The sequence below is a fragment of the Drosophila melanogaster genome, chromosome Y, assembly GCF_000001215.4.
Source record: "Drosophila melanogaster chromosome Y".
Taxonomy (NCBI): domain Eukaryota; kingdom Metazoa; phylum Arthropoda; class Insecta; order Diptera; family Drosophilidae; genus Drosophila; species Drosophila melanogaster.
The window spans coordinates 473,666-497,185 of NC_024512.1; the positions used below are offsets into that span (position 1 = coordinate 473,666).

Genomic DNA, 23,520 nt, shown 5'->3' on the forward strand with positions numbered 1-23,520 from the left:
GATTAAAACAGTTTTATATATCGTTCACACTAACCGAAAAACAAGTTCTTACCCTTCCTTTTTTGAAAACACTGCGGTAACAACGGATCAGGCAATAGCCGATCAATTCGCCAAGTTTTTTCAACTTTACCTCATTCCGAACAGCTATACTCTTATGCGGTATCTAAGTCGAATCTAATATTTTACCCCACTATAAGCGAAAGCTCACTGCTTAACGATCTTCAGCGTGTTAAACCGGTCTATTCACCAGGTCCCGACGGAATCCCTGTCTGTGTGCTCAGGTTCTGTGGGGAAGTATTGTGCAAGCCTCTACTGACAATGCTTACCTTATCTCTGGAATCTTCACAATTCCCTCATATATGGAAGGAGTCCATTGTGATTCCTCTTCATAAAAAAGGTAGCAAACTGGATGCAAGCAATTACAGAGGAATCTCTAAATTGTCGGCTATCCCAAAACTTTTTGCAAATGTTATCACTCCTCATTTGCAGAATTAATAATAAAACATTTCGCGTGTACTTACGATGTACGCAGACGATGTTAAATTATGCCTCCAGCACAATGACATTTCGAGCCATTTACAACCCGATCTAGACAGCTTTCAAATATTGTGCCGTGATAACTAAACTAAAATGTTCTGACCATATTTCGACTATAGTCACTAAGGCCAGGGGTGTGCTTGGGTTTATAAAACGTGGTCTAAGGAATTTGATGATCCTTACATGACTAAAACCTTATTTATTTCGCTAGTCCGTCCGATTTTTGAGTACGGATCACCTGTTTGGAGTCCACAATACGTAGTCCACTCGGAACGCATTGAATCTGTCGGTTGGGATGCAAACCTTATATTACCTCCTTATTCGAGTAGACTACTTTTAATTAATTTACCTTCCCTAGCTAACCGTAGTACTATGCTTGAAACAGTCTTTATTTGTAAGATTATTCGTGTTGATGTTGAGAGTCCCGACTTGATTATTTGGCTTATCTATATACCCCTTATCTTGAATCAATAGATCTACTATGAGTTGCACGTCCCTTACAGAGTATTATGTTCTGATTAAAATAGACTTTATCCTATTATCTGTAATCATGACTCTCTGCCACTCTTAAAGCAATAAATTATTAAATAGTTAGATCCTACTAACACTAATATTTATTAGAGTTATTTTACATTATACATATTTTTTCATCGTTTCTGTTCTCTTTTCTATATCGTACGATATGCACGGCAGCGCCCGTCGTTCGGTTGGGCGGGAGGTGTGGCCGTGGACCCGTGCGAAAAAAAAGTGCCAAGAGAGATTTAAAGTAATATGTCATTGTTCGGATCTATGCCCATACATATGCCCTATGCCCATCAGTATCACACCTTAAATATAGATGCCAAAAGCTGTGTCTTCAGTATCCTTTTTTGGAGTACGAGATCGCCTTATCGCGACCAGGGCAGATGTTTCACTTGCTCTAAGTTTTCAGAGTTTTGCGCATCACAGAAAGTTCAACATCACTTGATTGCTACGGGAATGAGCCGCGCAAATGGGCATGTGGAACGGGTCATGAGCATAATAAAAAATTTGTTGTCCGTGGTAGAATCAGATCGTCAACGATCGTGGCAGGATGCACTTGGCGAAGTCCAAATTGCACTGAATCCGTTGGAGAAGTTAATTATTAAGGCTCGACCCCATGGGTTTGTTCCCCCCATGTGAGACCGAATGTGAAATAGATTTGGCAACTGTTAGAGCTCATGCGACAGAAAATATGAATTCCTTAGCGTCTTACGACAAATCCAGATTTGATAGCAGTGGACAGCCGTTGGCGAACACCACGTAGGTGACTATGTGCTATTGAAAAATGAAGAAAGACACCAAACCAAGTTAGATCCGAAATTCAGAGGACCGTTTTTGGTAACTGAAATATTAGAGGGTGACAGGTATACGCTAAAGACTTTGACGAGTAACCAATACTTCAAGTGTTGCCATGAAGATATACGGAAAATGCCGTATGCAGAAATGCCTAATGAGTTAAACGAGAATATAGAATATTAAATATAGAATATAAAAAGGGAGATCCGTCCAAAAGAGACGAAGAGCTTGTAATGAATCAAGTAAGTGTGAACTGGCGGAAGATCGATACAAGCAATCGATAAATGGTAATGTTAAGACCAGTTGTATGCTGATGTACAAGTTAACTAACCATTAACCATTCCATTAGCAACTAAGTAGCCTCGCAAAAGTTCAGCGCTCCATGCTGAGACCATTCGGCGGTAGGAGTCCGACGCTTCCCATTTGGAGTGTCGCGCTGCGCCGCAAGGAATGCTGAGTCGGCTTGCCGCTCATGTCTTGGTGGCGCGATGCATTTCGCGTAGGGTAGACTAAGCAAGAATATTGTAATAAACCACACCTCGACTCCGGCGCATAGCCGTAAAATCACTTTGTTCTAGTTTGCATTGCATTGCTAAGCCACAAGGCTAGCAAAATAACTAAGGGGGCGAAGTCAAGCCCTCCAACGTAATCTACCTAAATCCAGTGCAAAGGTCATACCTAAATCTTGAGAAGGAAGACTCCTAAACACGGAAGAGGAGATATTCATAACCCCTTTGGACACAGGAGAGGAAAATACATAACTTACATATTTTTGATCAATGAAACTGAATATGAAAATAGAATAAGTTATCTCAGCAACAATAAAATGTAAGTTGAAATGAAATGGTATTGAGTAGTGATGAAAGTAGTGATGATCTTGATATCCTGGTTTCTCGGTATCAAAAGCTTACAAGGGGACGCGTAAATTTCAGAATGGCCGTGTCGAGGGGAAAATAATGGGTATGCGTGTAGCCGCTATTTACTTCTTCTCCATGTTCCTTTTGCTATTATGCGTGTTCCTATTTATTGTTAATGTGTAATAAATGAATTATCTATGAACGGGACTCTGCTAAAATGAGAGCGATAAAGCTGTTCCTGAACGTGGCCACTTGCGCTGCTTGGAGTGAGAAAGCTACATAATAAAAAGGGAATGCCTAAATAGAGAAGAGAAAATGCAGCCTGTGCGATCGTAGAGAAGGCAAAGCAGACGCAAGTGGACTCGCTGAATGCGCACAGCTGTACAAATCGCGTAGTGTAAATCGTTATGAGTGACGCCGATATGGACGGACGGACGCACGACGAGGCTCCTGATATTAACAACCCGACATATACGGAAATATGTTCCGACAATACATATGGTCGGAAACGCTTCATTCTGCCTGTTACATACTTTTCAACGAATGTAGTAACGGGTATAAAAACGAAATTCTAAATTTAGTTCTATTAAAAATATACTGTTTCTTTACTCTTATATATTTCTACGGACAATCGCCTTAGATCACTGTATCCCAGTTCCCTCAACTTGTCGAACCACAATGAGAAACACAACGTTACGTTTGTTGAGTCAATGAGTTTCACTGAGTTCCATCTATTTTCTCGACTTGTTAACATTAAGCTGCCTCTTGTCCAATCGGCATTCCCATAAAATAAGTATTACATAATTTATTCTCTTAATGATCTGATTTGATATGCCGTAAATATCCATTTTTAATTTACATTCTTTATACAGAACTAATTGGCGAACTAATCCAATGAAGCCCATACTCCATACTGACTTGGAAATAGATTTTTATAACGGGTGTTACATTCAGCCAAATTTAGAAATAATGCAAAATGATTTTAATAATGCCGTTCTATGCTGCACAGAAATCAACTACTTTGTATCCACTTGGGGTAAGCAAGCAAAAACCCAGGAACGAAGAGATAGGCGTGTTACTGTCGGTGAGTCATTGTTATTTTTGTACGTAAAATAAATTAATTAATTTTATTAAAGATGAAAATAAATATGAGAGAAGTTATTTTCGATATGTGATGGAGCATAAGGATGTTATTCGGGCCGTTCAAAACTTGGCCAATGGACTTTTAAGCTATAAGTCTGACATGGAAGAATTTCAGCGTGATATGTTTGAAAAATATAAGTACCTATGGGCTGAAGATCGTGAGGACATTATTAATTCCTTTGTTTTAACCAATCCTTTAACAGTAGATATTCGAGATATGTTTTTACATTATGATAATATATCGTTGAAAATTGAGACTATGAGCGCAAAACGAATTATTGGCCCTATTGAGGTGCGAATGGGAAGTACAATTGAGAAACTTGTATCAGAATCAAAAAAATGGAAAGTTCTTCTTGGACACTTATTGAGCGTACAGTACAAAAAGCAATTAGATGAAATGATTGAATTTATAACAGAACAAAATAATATACTTGACAAACCAATAAATGATTTGGATGATGTTCGCCAGGCAATGGTAGTTTTAGAGAAAGTTCGAGATAATTACATAGAGTAAGTATCGCTTTAAGGGTATATATAGTAACATAATATGCTTCTCATATTACGTTTACATACTTACACTAATTGTACATACAATCTTGCACATGCATAAACACATGAAACCAGTTTACATTTTTACTTACACTTTAGCGCATGATTTGTTGTGCATCCATACCGTTATTTTTCCGTTCTTTTTTTTGTACACATATACTGATTAGACATTCCCGTTTCTCGCGACTCACTTCGAGCCGATCAAAAACTCTGTACAGTCAGTCTTAAGCCGACAACGAAGAAATAAAGATCTAAACTAAAAATACCTCGTGTTGATTCTTTCAAATCCGAAACTTCTTTAAAGGCGTTGATCTTAGTCAAACGACGGATCATTTGTTCGACTCGAAAAGTAAAATACGTAAGTGGCGCAGTCGGTAGGATAATACATTGTTGATGCGATAGTAACCCTATTCAATTCTTCAATTATTATCCACAAAAGAACTAACGCAGTCGCGTCGTGCTAAGTGGAAAGTGCTAACCAACGGTATAACTAACCTTATAACAAACGCGGATCGTGTCAGTTAACCTGTTCACCGCGGAAAAGTGTTAACCAATGGTACTCAATCCCATAAAGTGACCACGAAGTGAAATAACTTAAAATTACAAAAAATTTTAAGAAGACGCCTTTGAATTCGCTGAGTAGTAAATCCACAAAAGGTTACTCAAATCAAAGCGAAACAGCTAAGAGCGCAACACAACAAACTTAAATTAAAAAGTTACAAATAAGTGAATAACAGAAATATTACGAACAAATAAGTGCGAAAATTCAACAAAACCTAAGCTAAAGAACTATAACTAAGTGAATAACAAACATTATAAGTGAATTAAATTAATAAGTGAACAACACAACAAACTTAAATTAAAAACTTACAAATAAGTGAATAACAGAAATATTACGAACAAATAAGTGCGAAAATTCAACAAAACCTAAGCTAAAGAACTATAACTAAGTGAATAACAAACATTATAAGTGAATTAAATTAATAAGTGAACAAACAACAAACACAAACACAAAGCTCAGACCTGGAATACAAACTAATAGTGGAAATCAAGAACCCATAGTGAAAACCAAAACCCTATCCAAAACATAAACCTAAAGTTCGACCAGAGACAAAAACCTACAGTAAAAACTTGAACTTTATCGAAAAACGAAACCTATCCGAAACTGCAAACCTTACCCAGAACGTGAACCTTACCTAAAACATTAAATAACAATAAATACAACAACAACAATGGCAACAGCAAGCCCTATAATACTATCCGACTCAAATATGAGTCAGGTCGAGAGACAGATAAATGCTGTCGAAATCTTCAATGGAGACCCGAATACTCTACATACCTTTATAACTCGCATCGACTTCATTCTGGCCTTATACCAAACTACTGACGAAAGGCAGAAGTTGATAATTTATGGACACATCGAACGCAATATCAGCGGCGACGTCATCCGTACTCTCGGGACCAACAACTTTACCAGCTGGATTGAACTAAGGACCAGATTGATCCTATATTACAAACCCCAAGCACCGAGTCATCAACTTTTGGAGGATTTTCGGAACATTCAATACAAAGGCAACATCAGGCAGTTTCTGGAGGAAGCCGAGAAAAGACGACAAGTTTTAATGAGTAAGTTAGAACTAGAAAATAACTCAGCTGAAACCGCCTTATTTACCAGACTTATTCAAGATAGCATAGAAAACTTGATCCTAATCGTTTCGGACCTAATCAAACTTACACACCGAATAACTTCCCTCCAACTGGGAACACACAAACCAACAACCCGGTAAAAAGACAACGACCATCAGACAGCGGACAGACTAAAATGAGCCAACCAACCAAACCAACCCGAATACCCTTACCATTATTACTATCCATACTACCCAGATAACTTCCAACCACAACCATATCCTTATCAAATGGGTTATATCCCAGACCCAACTCAAATCCCTCTCGAACAAGATCATGACACTTCGGACAAAACACAACAAGAACAGACAGCACCAAACGATGACGAATCAGACAATACCAAAGAAGCAGAAAATTTTCGGCTAGTTGCCCCGGATCAAACCAATATATAATTATTAAACATAATGACATAGACTTAAAGTGCCTAATTGACACTGGATCCACCATAAACATGCTTACTTGGAACATTTTCGAAACACCTATACAACAAACCAACCACCTAATTCATACAAGTAATGGCTCGGTAACTATTAACGAGACCACCACTATACCACCCAATAACTACTTTCCTATTGCTCAGGAGTTTCTAATTCACAAATTCTCAGATCATTATGATATGCTGATTGGACGCAAATTGTTGTCTAAAGCTAAAGCCATAATAGATTATCAAAAGAAAACTGCCACCCTCTTCAACAAAGTCTATAAAATAAAAGACACTGAAAAACTTACAGACCAAAATCATGCTCAAGTAGACTCTTCGTTCCCACAAGACCCTACCTTTTTAGAAACCTCCACACTTCAGGAGAATCTGTTCCGACTAAACCATTTAAATGCAGAAGAAAAATACAAATTAACAAACTTACTGACAAGATTCAAAGACATTCAGTTTCACGAGGGCGACAAACTTAGCTTCACAAACCAAGAAAAACATACAATTAATACCACACATAATATTCCAGTTTACTCTAAAATGTATAGCTTCCAACAATCATACGAACAAGAAGTAGAAAGACAAATTCAAGAAATGTTAGAACAAGGCATCATTCGAGAAAGCAACTCACCGTACTGCAGCCCCATCTGGGTAGTACCAAAAAAATTAGATGCTTCCGGACAGCAGAAACTTGGAATAGTCATAGACTACAGGAAGCTGAATGAAATAACAATAAATGACCGATACCCTCTGCCAAATATAGACGAAATATTACGAAAATTAGGGAGGTCTAATTACTTTACCACCATAGACCTGGCAAAAGGCTTCCATCAAATAGAGATGGATTCAGAATCAATAGCCAAAACGGCTTTCTCTACTAAATACGGACATTACGAATATACTAGAATGCCATTTGGGCTTAAAAACGCCCCAGCTACCTTCCAACGCTGCATGAATAACCTACTTCGTCCGCTTTTAAATAAAAATTGTTTAGTATATCTAGACGATATCATTATCTTTTCTACCTCTCTAGAGGAACACCTTCAATCCCTTGAAGCAGTCTTCGAGAAATTATCTCAAGCCAACCTTAAACTACAGCTAGATAAATGTGAATTCCTAAGACAAGAAACTACCTTTCTAGGACACGTTATCACTAAAGACGGAATTAAACCAAATCCCGAAAAAATCAAAGCTATACAAGATTACCCACTTCCATCTAAACCTAAAGAAATTAAAGCATTCCTTGGAATCACAGGATACTACAGGAAATTCATACCCAACTTCTCTGACATAGCGAAACCACTGACTAAATGTCTCAAAAAGGGAGTAAAAATAGATACAAAACATAAAGAATATATAGAAGCATTTCAAAAATTAAAATTACTTATTTCCGAAGACCCCATATTAAAAATACCAAATTTTGAAAGAAAATTTGTATTAACAACTGACGCAAGCAATGTAGCATTAGGTGCTGTTCTATCTCAAGATGGACATCCCATTAGCTACATTAGCAGGACCCTAAACGAACATGAAGTTAATTACAGTGCTATAGAAAAAGAACTACTAGCAATAGTTTGGGCCACAAAGACCTTTAGACACTACCTGTTAGGACGACATTTCGAAATAGCTTCTGACCATCAACCATTGTGCTGGCTACACAAATTATAAGAACCTAACTCAAAGCTGACTAGGTGGAAGATTAGATTATCCGAGTACGACTTCGATATAAAATATATCAAAGGAAAGGAAAACCATGTCGCAGACGCACTGTCTAGAATCAAAATAGAACAAGCATTTTTCGGAGAATCTACGCAACATAGCGCAGAAGAAGATAATAGCGACTTAATAGGGTTGTCCGAAAAAGCCATTAATTACCATAAAAGACAAATTATTTTCTCAAAAGGTCCCAATAGTAGTATAGAACACGAAACTTATTTCAAAAAACAAATCATACACATTTCCTACAAAGAAATGAACCTAGAAGCAGCCAAACAATATCTACTCAATCACTTTTGCTCAAAGAATAGCGCTCTTTACATCGAAAGCGATGCAGACTTCGAAATGATCCAAAATGCATACACAACAACAACCTTCTCAAAAGGTCCCAATAGTAGTATAGAACACGAAACTTATTTCAAAAAACAAATCATACACATTTCCTACAAAGAAATGACCCTAGAAGCAGCCAAACAATATCTACTCAATCACTTTTGCTCAAAGAATAGCGCTCTTTACATCGAAAGCGATGCAGACTTCGAAATGATCCAAAATGCATACACAACAACAATGAATCCGAAATGTACAAAAATTTTCCGAAGCCTCGTTTTATTAAAAAACATCCCTACTTATGCAAGTTTTAAGGAACTAATTCTAAACACCCACGAAAAGCTCTTACACCCCGGAATTCAAAAAACTGTAAAACTCTTTAGTGAGAATTATTACTTCCCCAATAGCCAACTCCTTATCCAGAATATAATCAACGAATGTCAAGTCTGCAACCTAGCCAAAACAGAACACCGTAACACGGAAATGCCAATGAAAATTACCCCTAAACCCGAACATTGTCGTGATAAGTTCGTAATAGACATCTATTCTTCCGAAGGAAACCATTATCTGAGCTGTATCGATATTTACTCTAAATTCGCCACCCTTGAACAGATTAAGACAAAAGACTGGGTAGAATGCAAAAATGCCTTAATGCGCATATTTAATCAATTAGGGAAACCTAAACTTCTCAAAGCAGATCGAGATGGTGCATTCTCCAGCCTAGCCCTCAAACGTTGGCTCGAAACCGAAGAAGTAGAGTTACAACTTAATACTACAAAAACAGGTGTCGCTGACATAGAGAGACTCCACAAAACTATAAACGAAAAAATCCGCATCATAAAAAACTCTGACGACAACGAGACCAAATTAAGTAAAATAGAAACAATCCTTTACATTTACAACCACAAGACCAAACACGATACTACCGGACAAACCCCTGCTCACATATTCATTTACGCCGGACAACCTAACTTAGATACACAAAACAATAAAGAAAAGAAAATTAACGAAATAAATAAGAATAGAACTGAATATAATGTCGACACCAGATACAGAAAAGGACCATTACAAAAAGGAAAATTAGAAGCCCCTTTCAAATTAACAAAGAACGTCGAACAAACCGACGAAGACCATTACAAAATTACTAACAGAAACAGAGAGACACATTACTATAAGACCCAATTTAAAAAACAGAAGAAAACTAATCAACTTCCCATTTTACAGGCCCCTTGTTCACCATAATACTTTTTCTTACTCTTACAAAACTATGCCAAGCCCAGCAACTCCAAATAAACAACATCGACACCGACCACGGATATCTCCTATTCTCTGACAAACCTATTCAAATCCCTTCAGAATACGAACACCACTGTCTCCGCATAAACCTCTTGGATATAGACAACCTAACTCACTATTTTAACACTAAAGTAACCAACTATACACATATCCCCCAAATTAAACTTCTACACAATAAAATGTTAAGGGAACTTAACGCTATAACGTTACACCAGACAAATAGACAGAAACGCGGACTAATCAACATAATGGGATCTGCATTTAAATACCTTTTCGGGACACTAGACAATAACGACCGGATACAAATTCATAACCAATTAGAGTCCGCGACAAAAAAAACAAAACTCAATTAACATACACGAAATGAGCGACATAATTCAACTTATCAATAGTAACATGCAAAAGATCAAAGAATTTGAAGACGAACATAATAACAGAGAACAAATGCTATACGAACTAATACAATTTACCGAATACATTGAAGACATCGCAATGGGAATGCAACTCTCACGACTAGGACTGTTTAACCCAAAATTACTTAACTATGACAAATTAGAAAACGTTGACAGTAGCAACATACTACAGACTAAAACCTCAACCTGGATCAACACTAACCAACTACTTATCATAGCCCATATCCCTACTAAACAAAAAACCATTCATACTATTAACATAATACCCTATCCAGATAATAATGGCTATCAACTTGATCATATAGACAAAGACACTTATTTCGAAGAACAAGATAAAATTTATAATCAGAACTATCAAGAAATTAACAACGAATGTATCAAAAATATTATTAAAAGAACAAATCCAATATGTAACTTTGTCCCTATAACAGTCGAACAAATAATTAAGTATGTAGAACCAAATAGTATCATCACTTGGAATCTAAACAACACTATCATAGAACAAAAATTGCCAAGAAATAAATAAAAATGTAACGGTTAACGGCAACAAAATAATAACAATAAAACAATGTAAAATCAAAATAGGAAACATAATACTTAACGAAAACAAGCTAAACCCCGAGATAAACCTTACCCCATTGTACACACCCTTAAGCCTAATAAAAATAAAACCAATAGAACATAAGGACATTGTACAATTAATATCAAATAATAATATCACAGTTTGTATAATAGTATCAATCATAAGCCTCACATCTTGTATTGCTTGTATTTACTTAAAACTAAAAAACAAAATAATCATTGAATCACAAGATGCAAATCCAACTGCATCACCAAGATTGCGGGCATCAACACCAATAGAAGGAGTGGAAGCATAAGCTTCCCTTTTAAAGGGAGGGAAGTAACATAATATGCTTCTCATATTACGTTTACATACTTACACTAATTGTACATACAATCTTGCACATGCATAAACACATGAAACCAGTTTACATTTTTACTTACACTTAAGCGCATGATTTGTTGTGCATCCATACCGTTATTTTTCCGTTCTTTTTTTGTACACATATACTGATTAGACATTCCCGTTTCTCGCGACTCACTTCGAGCCGATCAAAAACTCTGTAGAGTCAGTCTTAAGCCGACAACGAAGAAATAAAGATCTAAACTAAAAATACCTCGTGTTGCTTCTTTCAAATCCGAAACTTCTTTAAAGGCGTTGATCTTAGTCAACCGACGGATCATTTGTTCGACTCGAAAAGTAAAATACGTAAGTATATATAATAACGAATCCATGGTAATTTATTAAGAAAAAAAACATTTATTCAAATAAAATTATACTTGCGCGCTCTCTTGAGTGTATCGCGAATGGATACTGATCAGCCGAGAATTAGAGTTCCGTAAGCGGAATCAATTGTAATTATTTGAAATGTATTATTTGTTTTATTATGGATTTCTAAAATATCTAAATTGAATATAAGAAAGAGCTTCTAATTTAGTTATATTGTTATTGAGATTTCATCAATTTGTATGGAGAAATTAAGTTAAGTTATTATTATTATTCTCTTTTTTATTATTATTATTATTATTATTACGTTATTAATTTATTATGTTATCTCCCTCTGTTAATTTATATCTAGTTATGCAATTTCAGTTGAGTATGGTTTTTGGTAAGTTCAAGGTTAATATATATTAGGTTCGACATAACTGTCATTCTGTATTGAATTGATTAAGTATGCCAGTTAAAAATTTATTTATTTTCAAAGTTTTTCAAGTAACTTTGATTATTTTGAACATTTTGTACATTTTCTATTAAAATGTTTTAATCACTTTCTGGATATGGAATTATTGAAAATGGGAATTATAAGTTATTATAATTAAAAGAATTTTATAAAAGTTTTTCGGACCTGTTTTATGTTTTAGTATTTTTTAAATTAAAGATGTTGAGTCTTGTTAACTGCATTCCAAGTTCAATATCTTCTACATATTCGGTAAGCTGTTGTAAATGGAATAAAAAAATGTTTACTCTGTGATCACCTTCATTTATCATTTATAAATTGATTAATTGTATGTCTTTATTTACTGTTTTTATGACTTCGTTGAGTTTATTAATAGCTTGGACGCTGTTTTTGGACAAATTGTAAATTTTTAATTCTAACTCATCTTTATCTGCTTGATCTAATGTTTCAACAAGTTATCTATATATTGGGCTCATAAAATTAGCTAAGCCGCGATTGCTGCGCTTTGCTTTTCTTATGCAATTCATTTCTCTTTTTAATTTTTCTACTAAATATTGAACTTGGGATAAAGCTTAATATTCCTCTGATTGTTTTATTAGGTTATTATAAGTTTGTTCTGTTTGAATGTGTTGTTATGTTGGATTGTCTTGATCGTTTGGGGTTGTGCTAGAATTATTATTATATTTATTTTCTTTTTATATTTCGATATATGGTGAGTAATTTTTCTTCCTCTGCTCTTTTCTTCATAATGTTTATCATCTATTTGTGTAATTTCTCCTGCTTTCCTAAATGGGTTTGTTGTCTTAGTTTTTTCAAATTTGGTTAACTTAGTTAGCCTTAGTTTCTCTATTAATTGTTTTTTAAACTTCTAAACGTCAAAATTCTATTGTTACTAGTAGTTATGTCAATCTTTCTTGACAAACTGTATACAGTGTGAAGCGTGAAGCTGAAGGCTGTATTGATCGATTCAAGGCCCGTCTAGTTGCGAAAGGTTGTTTGCAACGGGCTGGTGTGAACTACACGGAGACGTTCTCGCCGGTGTGCAGATTGGAGAGCATACGACTTGTCTCTGTACACAAAAAAATGCGTTTGAGTGTATGGATAAAGGGCCTTTAAAGCTACTTCTGGGCATGGAGATAGACCGTGATGGACACCTTGGCCAGATCACGTTTGGGCAAATTCAATATATTCAAGGGCTAATGCGGAAACATTGCAATACCAGCAGCAACGCCTATAGATACAGAATACCAAGTGCCAATGCACATAGGTATACAGTTATTGGAGAGCTAATGTGGTTGGCATTGATGACTAGACCCAAAATTGGCACAGCGGAAAAATGAATTGCATAGCGAGCACAGGGCTGGGGTCAAACACGTCTTGAGATATCTTTCAGCTACGATGAAGACGTGTAAACAGGCGTTGGTTGGCTACGTTGATGCTGACTGGTGCTGAGATACGAACGACCGCAAAGCCTACACAGGCAATGTTTTCTTCATTGCTGGTGGTCCGATATCATGGGAATCATAAAACAGAGTACATGGCATAGGTAACGGCGTGTAAAGAGGCAGTTGCTATAAGACGGCTCATAATTGAACATGGCTGCTGTGATGTCGAAACTTCAAACGTTGTTTACGGCGATAACTTCAGCGCGCAACAATGGACAAAGAACCCTGCACATCATGCAAGCAGCAAGAATGTGGATATACGTTATCATTTTGTTCGGGAGATTGTGGATGAAGGTCAAATTGTTCTTCAACAAAAATAATGATAGCAGATGTTCTAACAAAGACTTTGCATAAGAAAAGATGTGGTTTCTTAGGTTAAAGGTTCATATATATGGGATAAATAATTAATTTAATGCGTGGCAGTTCTGGGGGATTTTAGGTCTTTAGGGTGGGCGTGGCAACAAGGATTAACCAACTTACGATGCGTTTACTCGCTAGTATCGGTATGCTGAATCTCTACCTTATAGCTTTTATAGTTCCCAAGATCTCAACGTTCATACGGATCAGGAATATTCTTATACGATTGAAAACGCTTCCTTCTGTCTGTTACATACTTTTCAACGAATCTAATATACCCTTTTACTCTTCAAATAACGTGTAAAATGACATTCAACAATACACAAACCAAAATATTAGCATAATGTAACAAAAGTTACACCAATGTCTAAATAAAAAAAATGATTATGCTCAACAAACCGTATTATAAAATAAATAGAAATAAATGATTATTATATTATTTTATAATATCGACGTTTAACGGTAAGAATCTAAAGTTAGCGATAAAACAAAATGTTAATCTGAAACATAATTTTGTATTACACTAAAAAACTCAACAAAATAAAGTTAAATAAATACTTATTTATATAAATGTATAAACGGAAAGAGGTTCATTAACTCTTTTTTTTTCAGGATGGACGTAAGCCTTCAGTTAATAACAGATACCTATTCTCTTTTTTCACAATTTTATATTTATGTACCTCAAGAAGACTACGACAAAGTTGAAGGATTGCAAGTTTTGTTTAATAAAATGCTGGAAAATGTAAGTTATTTGTATATCAACATTTCTAGTATAAGTGAATTTTTCTTTTGTAGGCGAAAAAAGTATCTGATCGTATATCGGAAATGGAGGAACCGCTTTTAAGGGAGCTTAATGATGGTATAGCAACATTTGTTCAGGAGTTTTATGATTTCAATCTCGATTTTGATTTAAACGGCCCAATGGTGGAAGGAATTTCAGCTAAGGAAGCAAGTGATAGAGTGTTTCTTTTTCAAAACCGGTTTGATGAGCTTTGGAGAAAATTTGAAATGTATAGCAGCGGGGAAAAGCTCTTTGGGTTACCAATAACGGACTATCCATTATTACATCAGCGTAAACGGGAGTTCAATTATCTCAACCGACTATACTCTTTATATATTCAAGTTTTAAAAACTATAACAGATTACTACGAAATGCCTTGGGCTGATGTAAATATCGAAAAAATAAGTGCTGAATTATCAGACTTTCAGTTGAGATGCCGAAAACTCCCTAAGGGCATGCAATCGTGGCCAGCGTTTATAGATCTAAAGACAAAAATAGATGATTTCAATGAAACTTGTCCTTTACTTGAGCTTATGACAAATAAGGCAATGAAGGAAAGGCATTGGATTCGTTTAAACGCTCTATTTAATACTGACTTTGATCCCACAAATCCAAAATTTACTTTAGGAAAATTACTTGAAGCTCCTATTCTAAAGTATAAAGAAGACGTGGAAGACATATGCGTCGGTGCAAGTAAGGAATTAGATATAGAAGCTAAGCTTAAACAGATCGTATCAGATTGGTCTTTGGTAAGTTTACAATTGGGTCAATTTAAAAACAGAGGCGATCTTGTTCTAAAGGGAGGAGAAACCTTAGAGATAATATCGTCACTGGAAGACAGCTTAATGATAATGAATTCTTTAGCCTCAAATCGGTACAATGCTCCGTTTAAGAAAGACATTCAACTATGGTTGTCGAAACTGGTAAATACTGGAGACATACTGGAAAAATGGCTAATGGTTCAAAATCTATGGATTTATTTAGAAGCGGTATTTGTAGGTGGAGATATTTCAAAGCAACTTCCAATGGAGGCAAAACGATTTACAAACATTGATAAAAGCTATGTTAAAATAATGATGCGCGCACGTGAAATACCAAACGCAGTTGATTGTTGTACTGGGGACGAGTCCCTAGCAACAAATTTAACATGGCTGTTAGATCAACTTGAAACGTGCCAAAAAAGCTTAACCGGTTATTTAGAATCAAAGCGTTTAGTTTTTCCACGCTTTTTCTTTGTTTCTGATCCAGTTCTGTTAGAAATACTTGGTCAAGCCTCGGATCCTACATCAATACAGCCACACCTTTTAAGTATATTTGATGCCATTGCAACTGTTGACTTTCAGGAAAAATCCATTGACATCATTGAATCTATGAATTCAATGAATCGGGAAAAAGTTAAGTTTGAAAATACAGTTCAGTGCTTAGGAAGCGTTGAACTCTGGTTAGGTCGATTATTAAAGGAAATGCAAGACACAATTCGAACTATTCTTGCTCAGATGTCTGTAAGCTTAAATGATCCAGAGTTTAATTTTGCTGAAGAGTTTCCGAGTTTTTGTGGCCAAGCCGGTGTAGTTGGAGTACAACTTCTGTGGACAAAAGACTCTGAATATGCTTTACGAAAATGCCGTACTGATAAGACTATTATGAAGCGCACAAATAACAAATTCTTGGTTCTTCTTAATTTTTTTATTGACTTGACAGTAAAAGATCTGACATCTCTTGATCGAATACGCTTTGAGACAATGGTAACGATACACGTACATCAGCGAGACATTTTTGATGATTTGTGTACTCTTCGTATAAAGTCAGCTGGAGACTTTGAGTGGCAAAAGCAGGCCCGATTTTATTATAATGAAGACAATGACGATGTCATAGTTGGGATAACTGATGTTAATTTTGTATACCAAAATGAATATTTGGGGGTAACAGAGCGATTGGCCATAACTCCGCTTACAGATCGCTGCTATATAACCCTCGCACAGGCTGTTGGAATGTGTATGGGAGGTGCTCCTGCTGGTCCTGCAGGAACAGGCAAAACTGAAACTACAAAAGATATGGGTCGGGCCTTAGGAAAATTGGTAGTAGTTTTCAATTGCTCTGACCAAATGGATTTTCGTGGTTTGGGTCGTATATACAAGGGACTGGCCCAATCCGGATCATGGGGATGCTTTGACGAATTTAATCGCATTGAGCTACCAGTACTGTCTGTGGCTGCTCAACAAATATAGTAAGTAAACAATAATAATATGATAAACATGAAAATAAGAATTTTATTTTTTTACTTTTAAAGCATTGTTTTAACAGCAAGGAAGGAAAAACGGTCCACATTCATATTTTTAGATGGAGATATTGTTTCTCTTAATCCGGAATTCGGAATTTTTATTACTATGAATCCCGGCTATGCCGGCCGCCAGGAGCTACCAGAAAATCTAAAAATCATGTTTCGCACTGTAGCCATGATGGTACCAGATCGACAGATTATTATAAGGGTTAAAATGGCAAGTTGCGGGTTTAAAGAAAATGTGGTTTTATCAAGAAAAATGTATACTTTGTACAAATTGTGTGAGGAACAATTGTCAAAGCAAGTTCATTATGATTTTGGGTTACGCAATATATTGTCAGTTCTTCGTACTCTTGGTTCACAAAAACGATCAAACCCCAACGATACTGAAGAAACAATAGTAATGCGAGTCCTAAGAGATATGAATGTATCAAAGCTAATTGACGAAGACGAAGGTCTATTTGTGTCATTGGTAGATGATATGTTTCCGGGAATAAAATTAACTACGAATGTATACAAGGACCTGCAAAAGGCGATTATCAAAGTATGCGACGAATTAGGTTATGTAAATAACCCTGAATGGAACTTAAAAGTTGTGCAGCTTTATGAAACTTCTCTTGTTCGACATGGTCTTATGCTAATGGGACCCACTGGTTCTGGAAAAACTAGTTGTACTGTGTGTATGCTTCGATGTTTTACTGAAATGGGGAGAACACATAAAGAAATGCGAATGAATCCAAAAGCTATAACGGCACCACAAATGTTTGGTCGATTAGATGTAGCAACAAACGATTGGACTGATGGAATTTTCTCCACACTTTGGCGTCGTTCACTTAAGGTTCCACAACATCAAAATTGTTGGATAGTACTCGATGGCCCGGTTGATGCTGTTTGGATTGAGAATTTAAATTCAGTACTTGATGATAACAAGACCCTTACCCTAGCTAATGGAGACCGCATAAAAATGGCAGACAATTCCAAATTGGTTTTCGAACCTGACAATGTTGATAACGCGTCTCCAGCAACAGTTAGTCGCGTCGGTATGGTTTTTACTAGCTCATCTGTGCTGAGTTGGAAGATTTATATGGAAGCTTGGCTGCTGAAACAAGGTGAAGACAGTGAAGTCTTCCGAAGATGTTACGATGTACTTTATGATGATGCTCATGTCTTTTTACAATCAAGACTTTTAGCAAAGATGCGAATTCTTGAAGCTATTTACATTCGTCAAATGCTGGATATAATGGATGGACTTTTATTAGACCTTCCCTTACGGACTGAAAAAGCTTTAGAGCGCATATTTTTATTCTCCCTTATGTGGTCATTAGGTGCAGTTCTTGAACTAAGTGAGCGGGAGAAATTGGAGGAGTTTCTATTGAAACACGTTTCTAAGCTTCGTAAGTTATTTAAACGCATTTCTATTTATACCCAAGGGCATAACAGTACAATTTTTGAATTTCATTCCCTCAATTCGTCTGGTGGGTGTTTCGGTGTTTCTACTTGATCTCTTCAGATGGTCCGTCAAAGTACTGAATACAGAAAGTCTCCCTAGCTGGAATAGCTTTTGATGACCCGAACGCCTACCATATCCTAGATGTTTGTAATGTTACATACAAATAGTGACATATTCATAAGTCCCTAAGACTTAAGAAAATGCCTACACACTAATACACATACAACATGTACACCCAAACACACCCTATACTACTCCGGATGTACCCAAAAGATACAGATAAGAATAATGATCCTCAAGACAAGGCTGAGTGAAAAACTCAAGATAAAACACCCACTGGTAGACTAAACATCCGTTCCCTAATTTACACATTCCTTGTTTAAGGCCTCGCATCATCGTCACGTTCCCACATTCAAAGCTCAACTCTCAATCCTGAAAAACAAAAGTATTGATTTCAATAATAAAATTATAAGAATCTAAGAGCACTTGTATCCAAGAGCGAATGCACTTGAATCCAAGAGGAATGCTAAGACAATTAAAGTCAGCAACTCAAAAGCTCTCTCTTTATTTGATCAGAACCCTAAAGTCTAAGAACGTTAATCAAATCGTAGTAATTATTAGAGCTCAGTTTGAGGCCTAATTGTAATAGTTCGGTGTTCTTCTCAAGAATAAATATTGTAATCATTAATTATTATATTATTATATTATATTATAAATATTCTATTATATTTTTTTTTTTAAATATGAGTATTGCAAATATTTAATTGGCGCAGTCGATAGGATGTGTTAAATAAAGAGTCCTATTAGTACGGTACTGATCCATTGAAGGATACGCTATACAACTAGCTATCCAGGTTCGGCGAATTGGAACAGTGATTCTAAAATTATTTTGAGATTCGCAAAAGTAGTATTCAAGAAAAAATCTGCAATACAATTCAAAAGAAAATCCAGTGCGGTCGGAAACAAAATTAATTAAAATTTTTAATTCCGTAATTCAGTTTCTCAAAGAGAACTGTATTCTTTAGAGATAATATGTGTTTCTCCAATGAAGTGGAGTAAACAATAAACAATATTATCGTCCAAATAGACTAAACAATCTTTGTATTGTAGATCAAATCTTCCAAAAGATTATTCATACATCTCTGAAAAGTAGCTGGATCATTTTTTAGGCCAAAAATATTCATAAAGCCCATTCATGGTTGAAAAAGAAGTTTTTTCATCCATCTGGATTTGGCGAAAACCCTTAGCTAGATCTATGGTTGTACAGTATTGGCATCAACCTAATTTATCCAATATCTCATCCATTCGAGGAATGGGAAATTTGTCGTTAACAGTTATCTCGTTGAGATTCCTGTAATCAACTACCAACCTAAATTTTTGTTTCCCAGAGGCGTCTGGCTTCTTGGGGACCACCCAAATAGGAGAAGAATAAGGGGACTTCGATTTGCGAACGATCCCTTGTTCTATAATTTCTTTGATTTGTTTATTGACATCTTGGTCACCTCTTTGGGGGTACTTATACGGTTTACGGTATACCTGATCCTCATGCCTGAGTCTGGATGACATGTTTGATAGCACTTGTGAAGGTCAAATTTTCGCCTTCCTTGTACTGAATATTATATATTTATATCTACATTTATGTGCTCGAGTGTATACTCGTTACATTCGCGTAACTCATTGTTGATCGTGAAGTTGACTATATCATTGTTAACGGACAAGGGATTGAGATGTGTTACATCATTGTCCACTGTGTCACAAACAACTTTAGAAGAGAGGCATTTTGGTAATGCGATCTCCTTCTTCTGTTGTTAACCTTTTGCATCTTTGGATTGATTTCCTCCACTGGACTGCTCCAGTGTCCTTTTGCTGTGGGTCAAGACATACTTTTGAGCTTAGAGTTACTGTTTCGTTATCATAGTCTATCTAAGCTTTTGTATCTTCTAGATACTTTCGACCTAACAGGAAATCATAATTGCCGGGAAATTTGTGGACATAGAAGTTCTGAACAGACGGACATACTGAAGTGGGCTCTATCGTTATGCTTTTATTTAATTTTATTGCACCTTTAATGTTATAAAATAATTTTCAAAATTTTTCCTCATGGTATTGATTGATGAGCCTGTGTCGATCATTCCATTGTAAATTTTGTTATGATAACCTATTCGCACATGGGGACTGGTAAGTCGTGTCGCTTGATGAAAACTTACCTCCTTCCTGCTTTGGCCCCTTTGACTCTCGCGTTGCTTTTTTACCGCCCCCTGACCGTTAGTATTTTTTGAGCTTAAAGGTTGAAAATTAAGGGATTTTTTAAGAGGATTGTTTTGTTGGGCTTTTGTTAAATCCCTTCTAAACGTGTCATAATTTCCCCTTTGACAACCCGGTATGAGACGAGTGGAAAACTGACTTTGATTTGTCGTAGGTTGATTTTAATTTTGAGGTTGCGTATTATTATTCTGATTCGTTCCAGGATAATAATTGCTGTAATTGTGATTTCTGTTAATGTAGTATCTTTGATTATTGCTTTGACTATGATTTCCCCTGTTCATGCGCCTGTTCCCTTCTGATCTATTAGAACGCTGATTTTCTGGACTGGCATTATAAAGGCCTAGCTCCATCGCACAGTGGTTTTTTAAGGTTTTTTTTTTGGCAGAAATTTGAAATGATGATCTTCACCAAATTTGGTTTGTGTTACTCTTTACTTCCACCAAAATGATTCACAAAGTTTCAAGTGATTTGATCAACTTTCATATAGCTGCCATATAAACGATCTGGCCGATATGCCATAAAAACATTTACCTTACCAAAGAAAAAAAATTGTGTATCTATATTAAATTACATATTTTATTGATATTACATACAGAAATCAAATAAAATAAAATCATATTAAGATGTATATGATGTCCAAATCATTTTTTCCTGAAATTAAAAAATAAATTTATTATATGTCGTTGTTATGCTATAAAACTTACAAAAAAATTAAACTTATTACTTATTAATTTTAAAAATTCATCGCTTCCAACGCATGGTGATATAAGTAGAGAAATGACCTCTTGCCATATTTTTGTTTTTATTTTTCATTTGTCTTTCTTTTAGATAAATACTATCCAACCATTTTCGATCTATTATCTTTCTAACATTTCAGGGTAATTTGATTTATCGACAGGGTCGCTTTCTAATTCTATTGTAGCTTGTCAAACATAATCCAATATTGTGATTCGAGCTTCTCGATGAACTTACAGATGCTTCCGAGGAATGATGTATCCTCCAGTTGTCTTATAAGTGTTATGTTGGGCCAGTGATACTTGAATGCCATCGCCAGTGCCGTCTTTGTACTCAGCCATGTATTTGCTCTTTCTTGGGTCCCGACCTCCAATGCTGCATCTACTAGTAAGCGTTTTACTGCTCCGTAAATAACGTGTGCCTGCCTGGCATCTTGGATAGGTTATAAGTTAAGTATCTGCTTGACCTGGTTAACAAACCCAGACAGCTTACCAGGAGTGCCATCGAATAAATTTTGTTTCCGACCGTACGTGATTTTCTTTTTAATTGTTTTGCAGATGTTACTGACCACAAGGGATTTTTTCTTGAATACTACTTTTACGTAGATCCTTTTATTTTTTAATAATTTCCTTTTATAATTTTAATATAACTGTTATAATTCTCCGATCCTGGAAAGCTAATTGTGTAGCGTATCCTTCAACGGATCAGTACCGTTCTAAAAATATATATTCTTTATTTAAAAGATCCTACCGACTGCGCCAATTAAATAATGTAAAAAACAATATAAATTTCTTGAGAAGAAAACACCGACCGATTATAATTAGGCCTCAAACTTAACTCTGATAATTACTCTCATTTAATTGACGTTCAAGCCTCGGTATCGAGCTTTTGTAATATGGACTTTAGACTTTAGGGTTCTGATTAAATGAAGATAGAATGGTTTTGAGTTGCAGACTTTAATTTGCGTTTCTCTTGGATTCAAGTGCATTCGCTCTTGGATACAAGTGCTCTTAGATTCTTCTAATTTTTTTATTGAAATCTATACAGTAAGTTCGAGTTCAGACATAGCGACCTCCTGGACATTTGGAGGCGTAACAATCGGCAAATAAGTTATGTTTCAGATTACGTTTATTCCGCAATCCAAAACAATAATCTGGAAAGACAGATGAGGCTGACAAAAAATAGTACATTTTGAATTATTCAACAGACAACTAGACCGATTTATTTCCAGACATACCCAGTGGATGGCGTCTAAGATAACATTTCTTGTTAGTGATTTTAAAAACTGCAAGACACCACACCAAATGGGACGCCAAAACTTATCTTACCAAAAAGCAGGAGAAAGATTAAAAAGGAAACTGGTGATCACGACAAAAGTCTTTTGATTCATGCAGCAACTGTTTTTGCTAGAAAAGAATGTAATAGGGAACCTTTAAAAAAAACAGAATTTCCAAGCGAATCACCAGATGAAGCTCTAGCTTATCTCCTGAAAAACACGCTGACAAAACAGCAATATATAAGCACCAGGCTTTTAAATAAAAGCCATAACAGCGACATATATCCGCCATATAATGTAGTTATCGAAGGAAAATTACAGTGCCGACCAGAAGTAATGGAAAACACTGCTCAAGTGCTATTAAGAAATCGCTTGGCTCATACAGCGCAAAGATTAATTAAGTTGCAATCTGATGTTTTCAAGCAATTTTCAGATGTCTTTAAAATAAAATTAATTCGCAGCTATGGATTTGATGGGACAACTGGTAATAGTGCTAACAAGCAGAAATTTGAGACTGAAGCACTTGGCACACCAATTTCTGATCAATCTTTATTTGTAACTTCTGTAATACTTTATTTATGACAGTGGTCTACAGTTCTCGCTGCCATATGCCCGCAATAGTTCCTTGATATATTGCGAATGGCCCAAAGTGATTTCTCCAAGGTCGCCATCTCGTTGCACCTCCATGCCTAAGAACAAATGCAGTGGACCCTTGTCCGTGCACTCGAAAGACTCTGAAATCTTAGCTTTCAGATCTTCTCTTGACTGGCACGCTAGAATTAAATCATCAACATATACTAAGATGAGCATCAGATTACCTTGACCACTTTGCTGATAAAGACATGGTTCATGATTACAGGCCTTAAATCCCAAGTCTTTTAGAACACCGTCGAGCTTGGAGTTCCACTCTCTGCCGG

At 35.9% G+C, this 23,520-nt stretch overlaps 1 protein-coding gene across 1 annotated transcript in view, besides 1 other annotated feature; it reads left to right on the forward strand.

Annotated features, from left to right (window-relative positions):
- The window catches only part of kl-3 (male fertility factor kl3), a gene marked incomplete at its 3' end in the record, with an annotated part of 226,785 nt that overhangs the window by 137,285 nt on the left and 65,980 nt on the right, over positions 1-23,520 (forward strand). The window contains exons 6-10 of the mRNA NM_001111012.3: positions 3,584-3,795; positions 3,848-4,364; positions 14,428-14,557; positions 14,611-16,823; positions 16,887-18,271. Coding sequence (NP_001104482.3) covers positions 3,584-3,795; positions 3,848-4,364; positions 14,428-14,557; positions 14,611-16,823; positions 16,887-18,271 — 4,457 coding nt within the window. The remainder of the gene's footprint in view (positions 1-3,583; positions 3,796-3,847; positions 4,365-14,427; positions 14,558-14,610; positions 16,824-16,886; positions 18,272-23,520) is intronic.
- Positions 4,391-11,550: a mobile genetic element.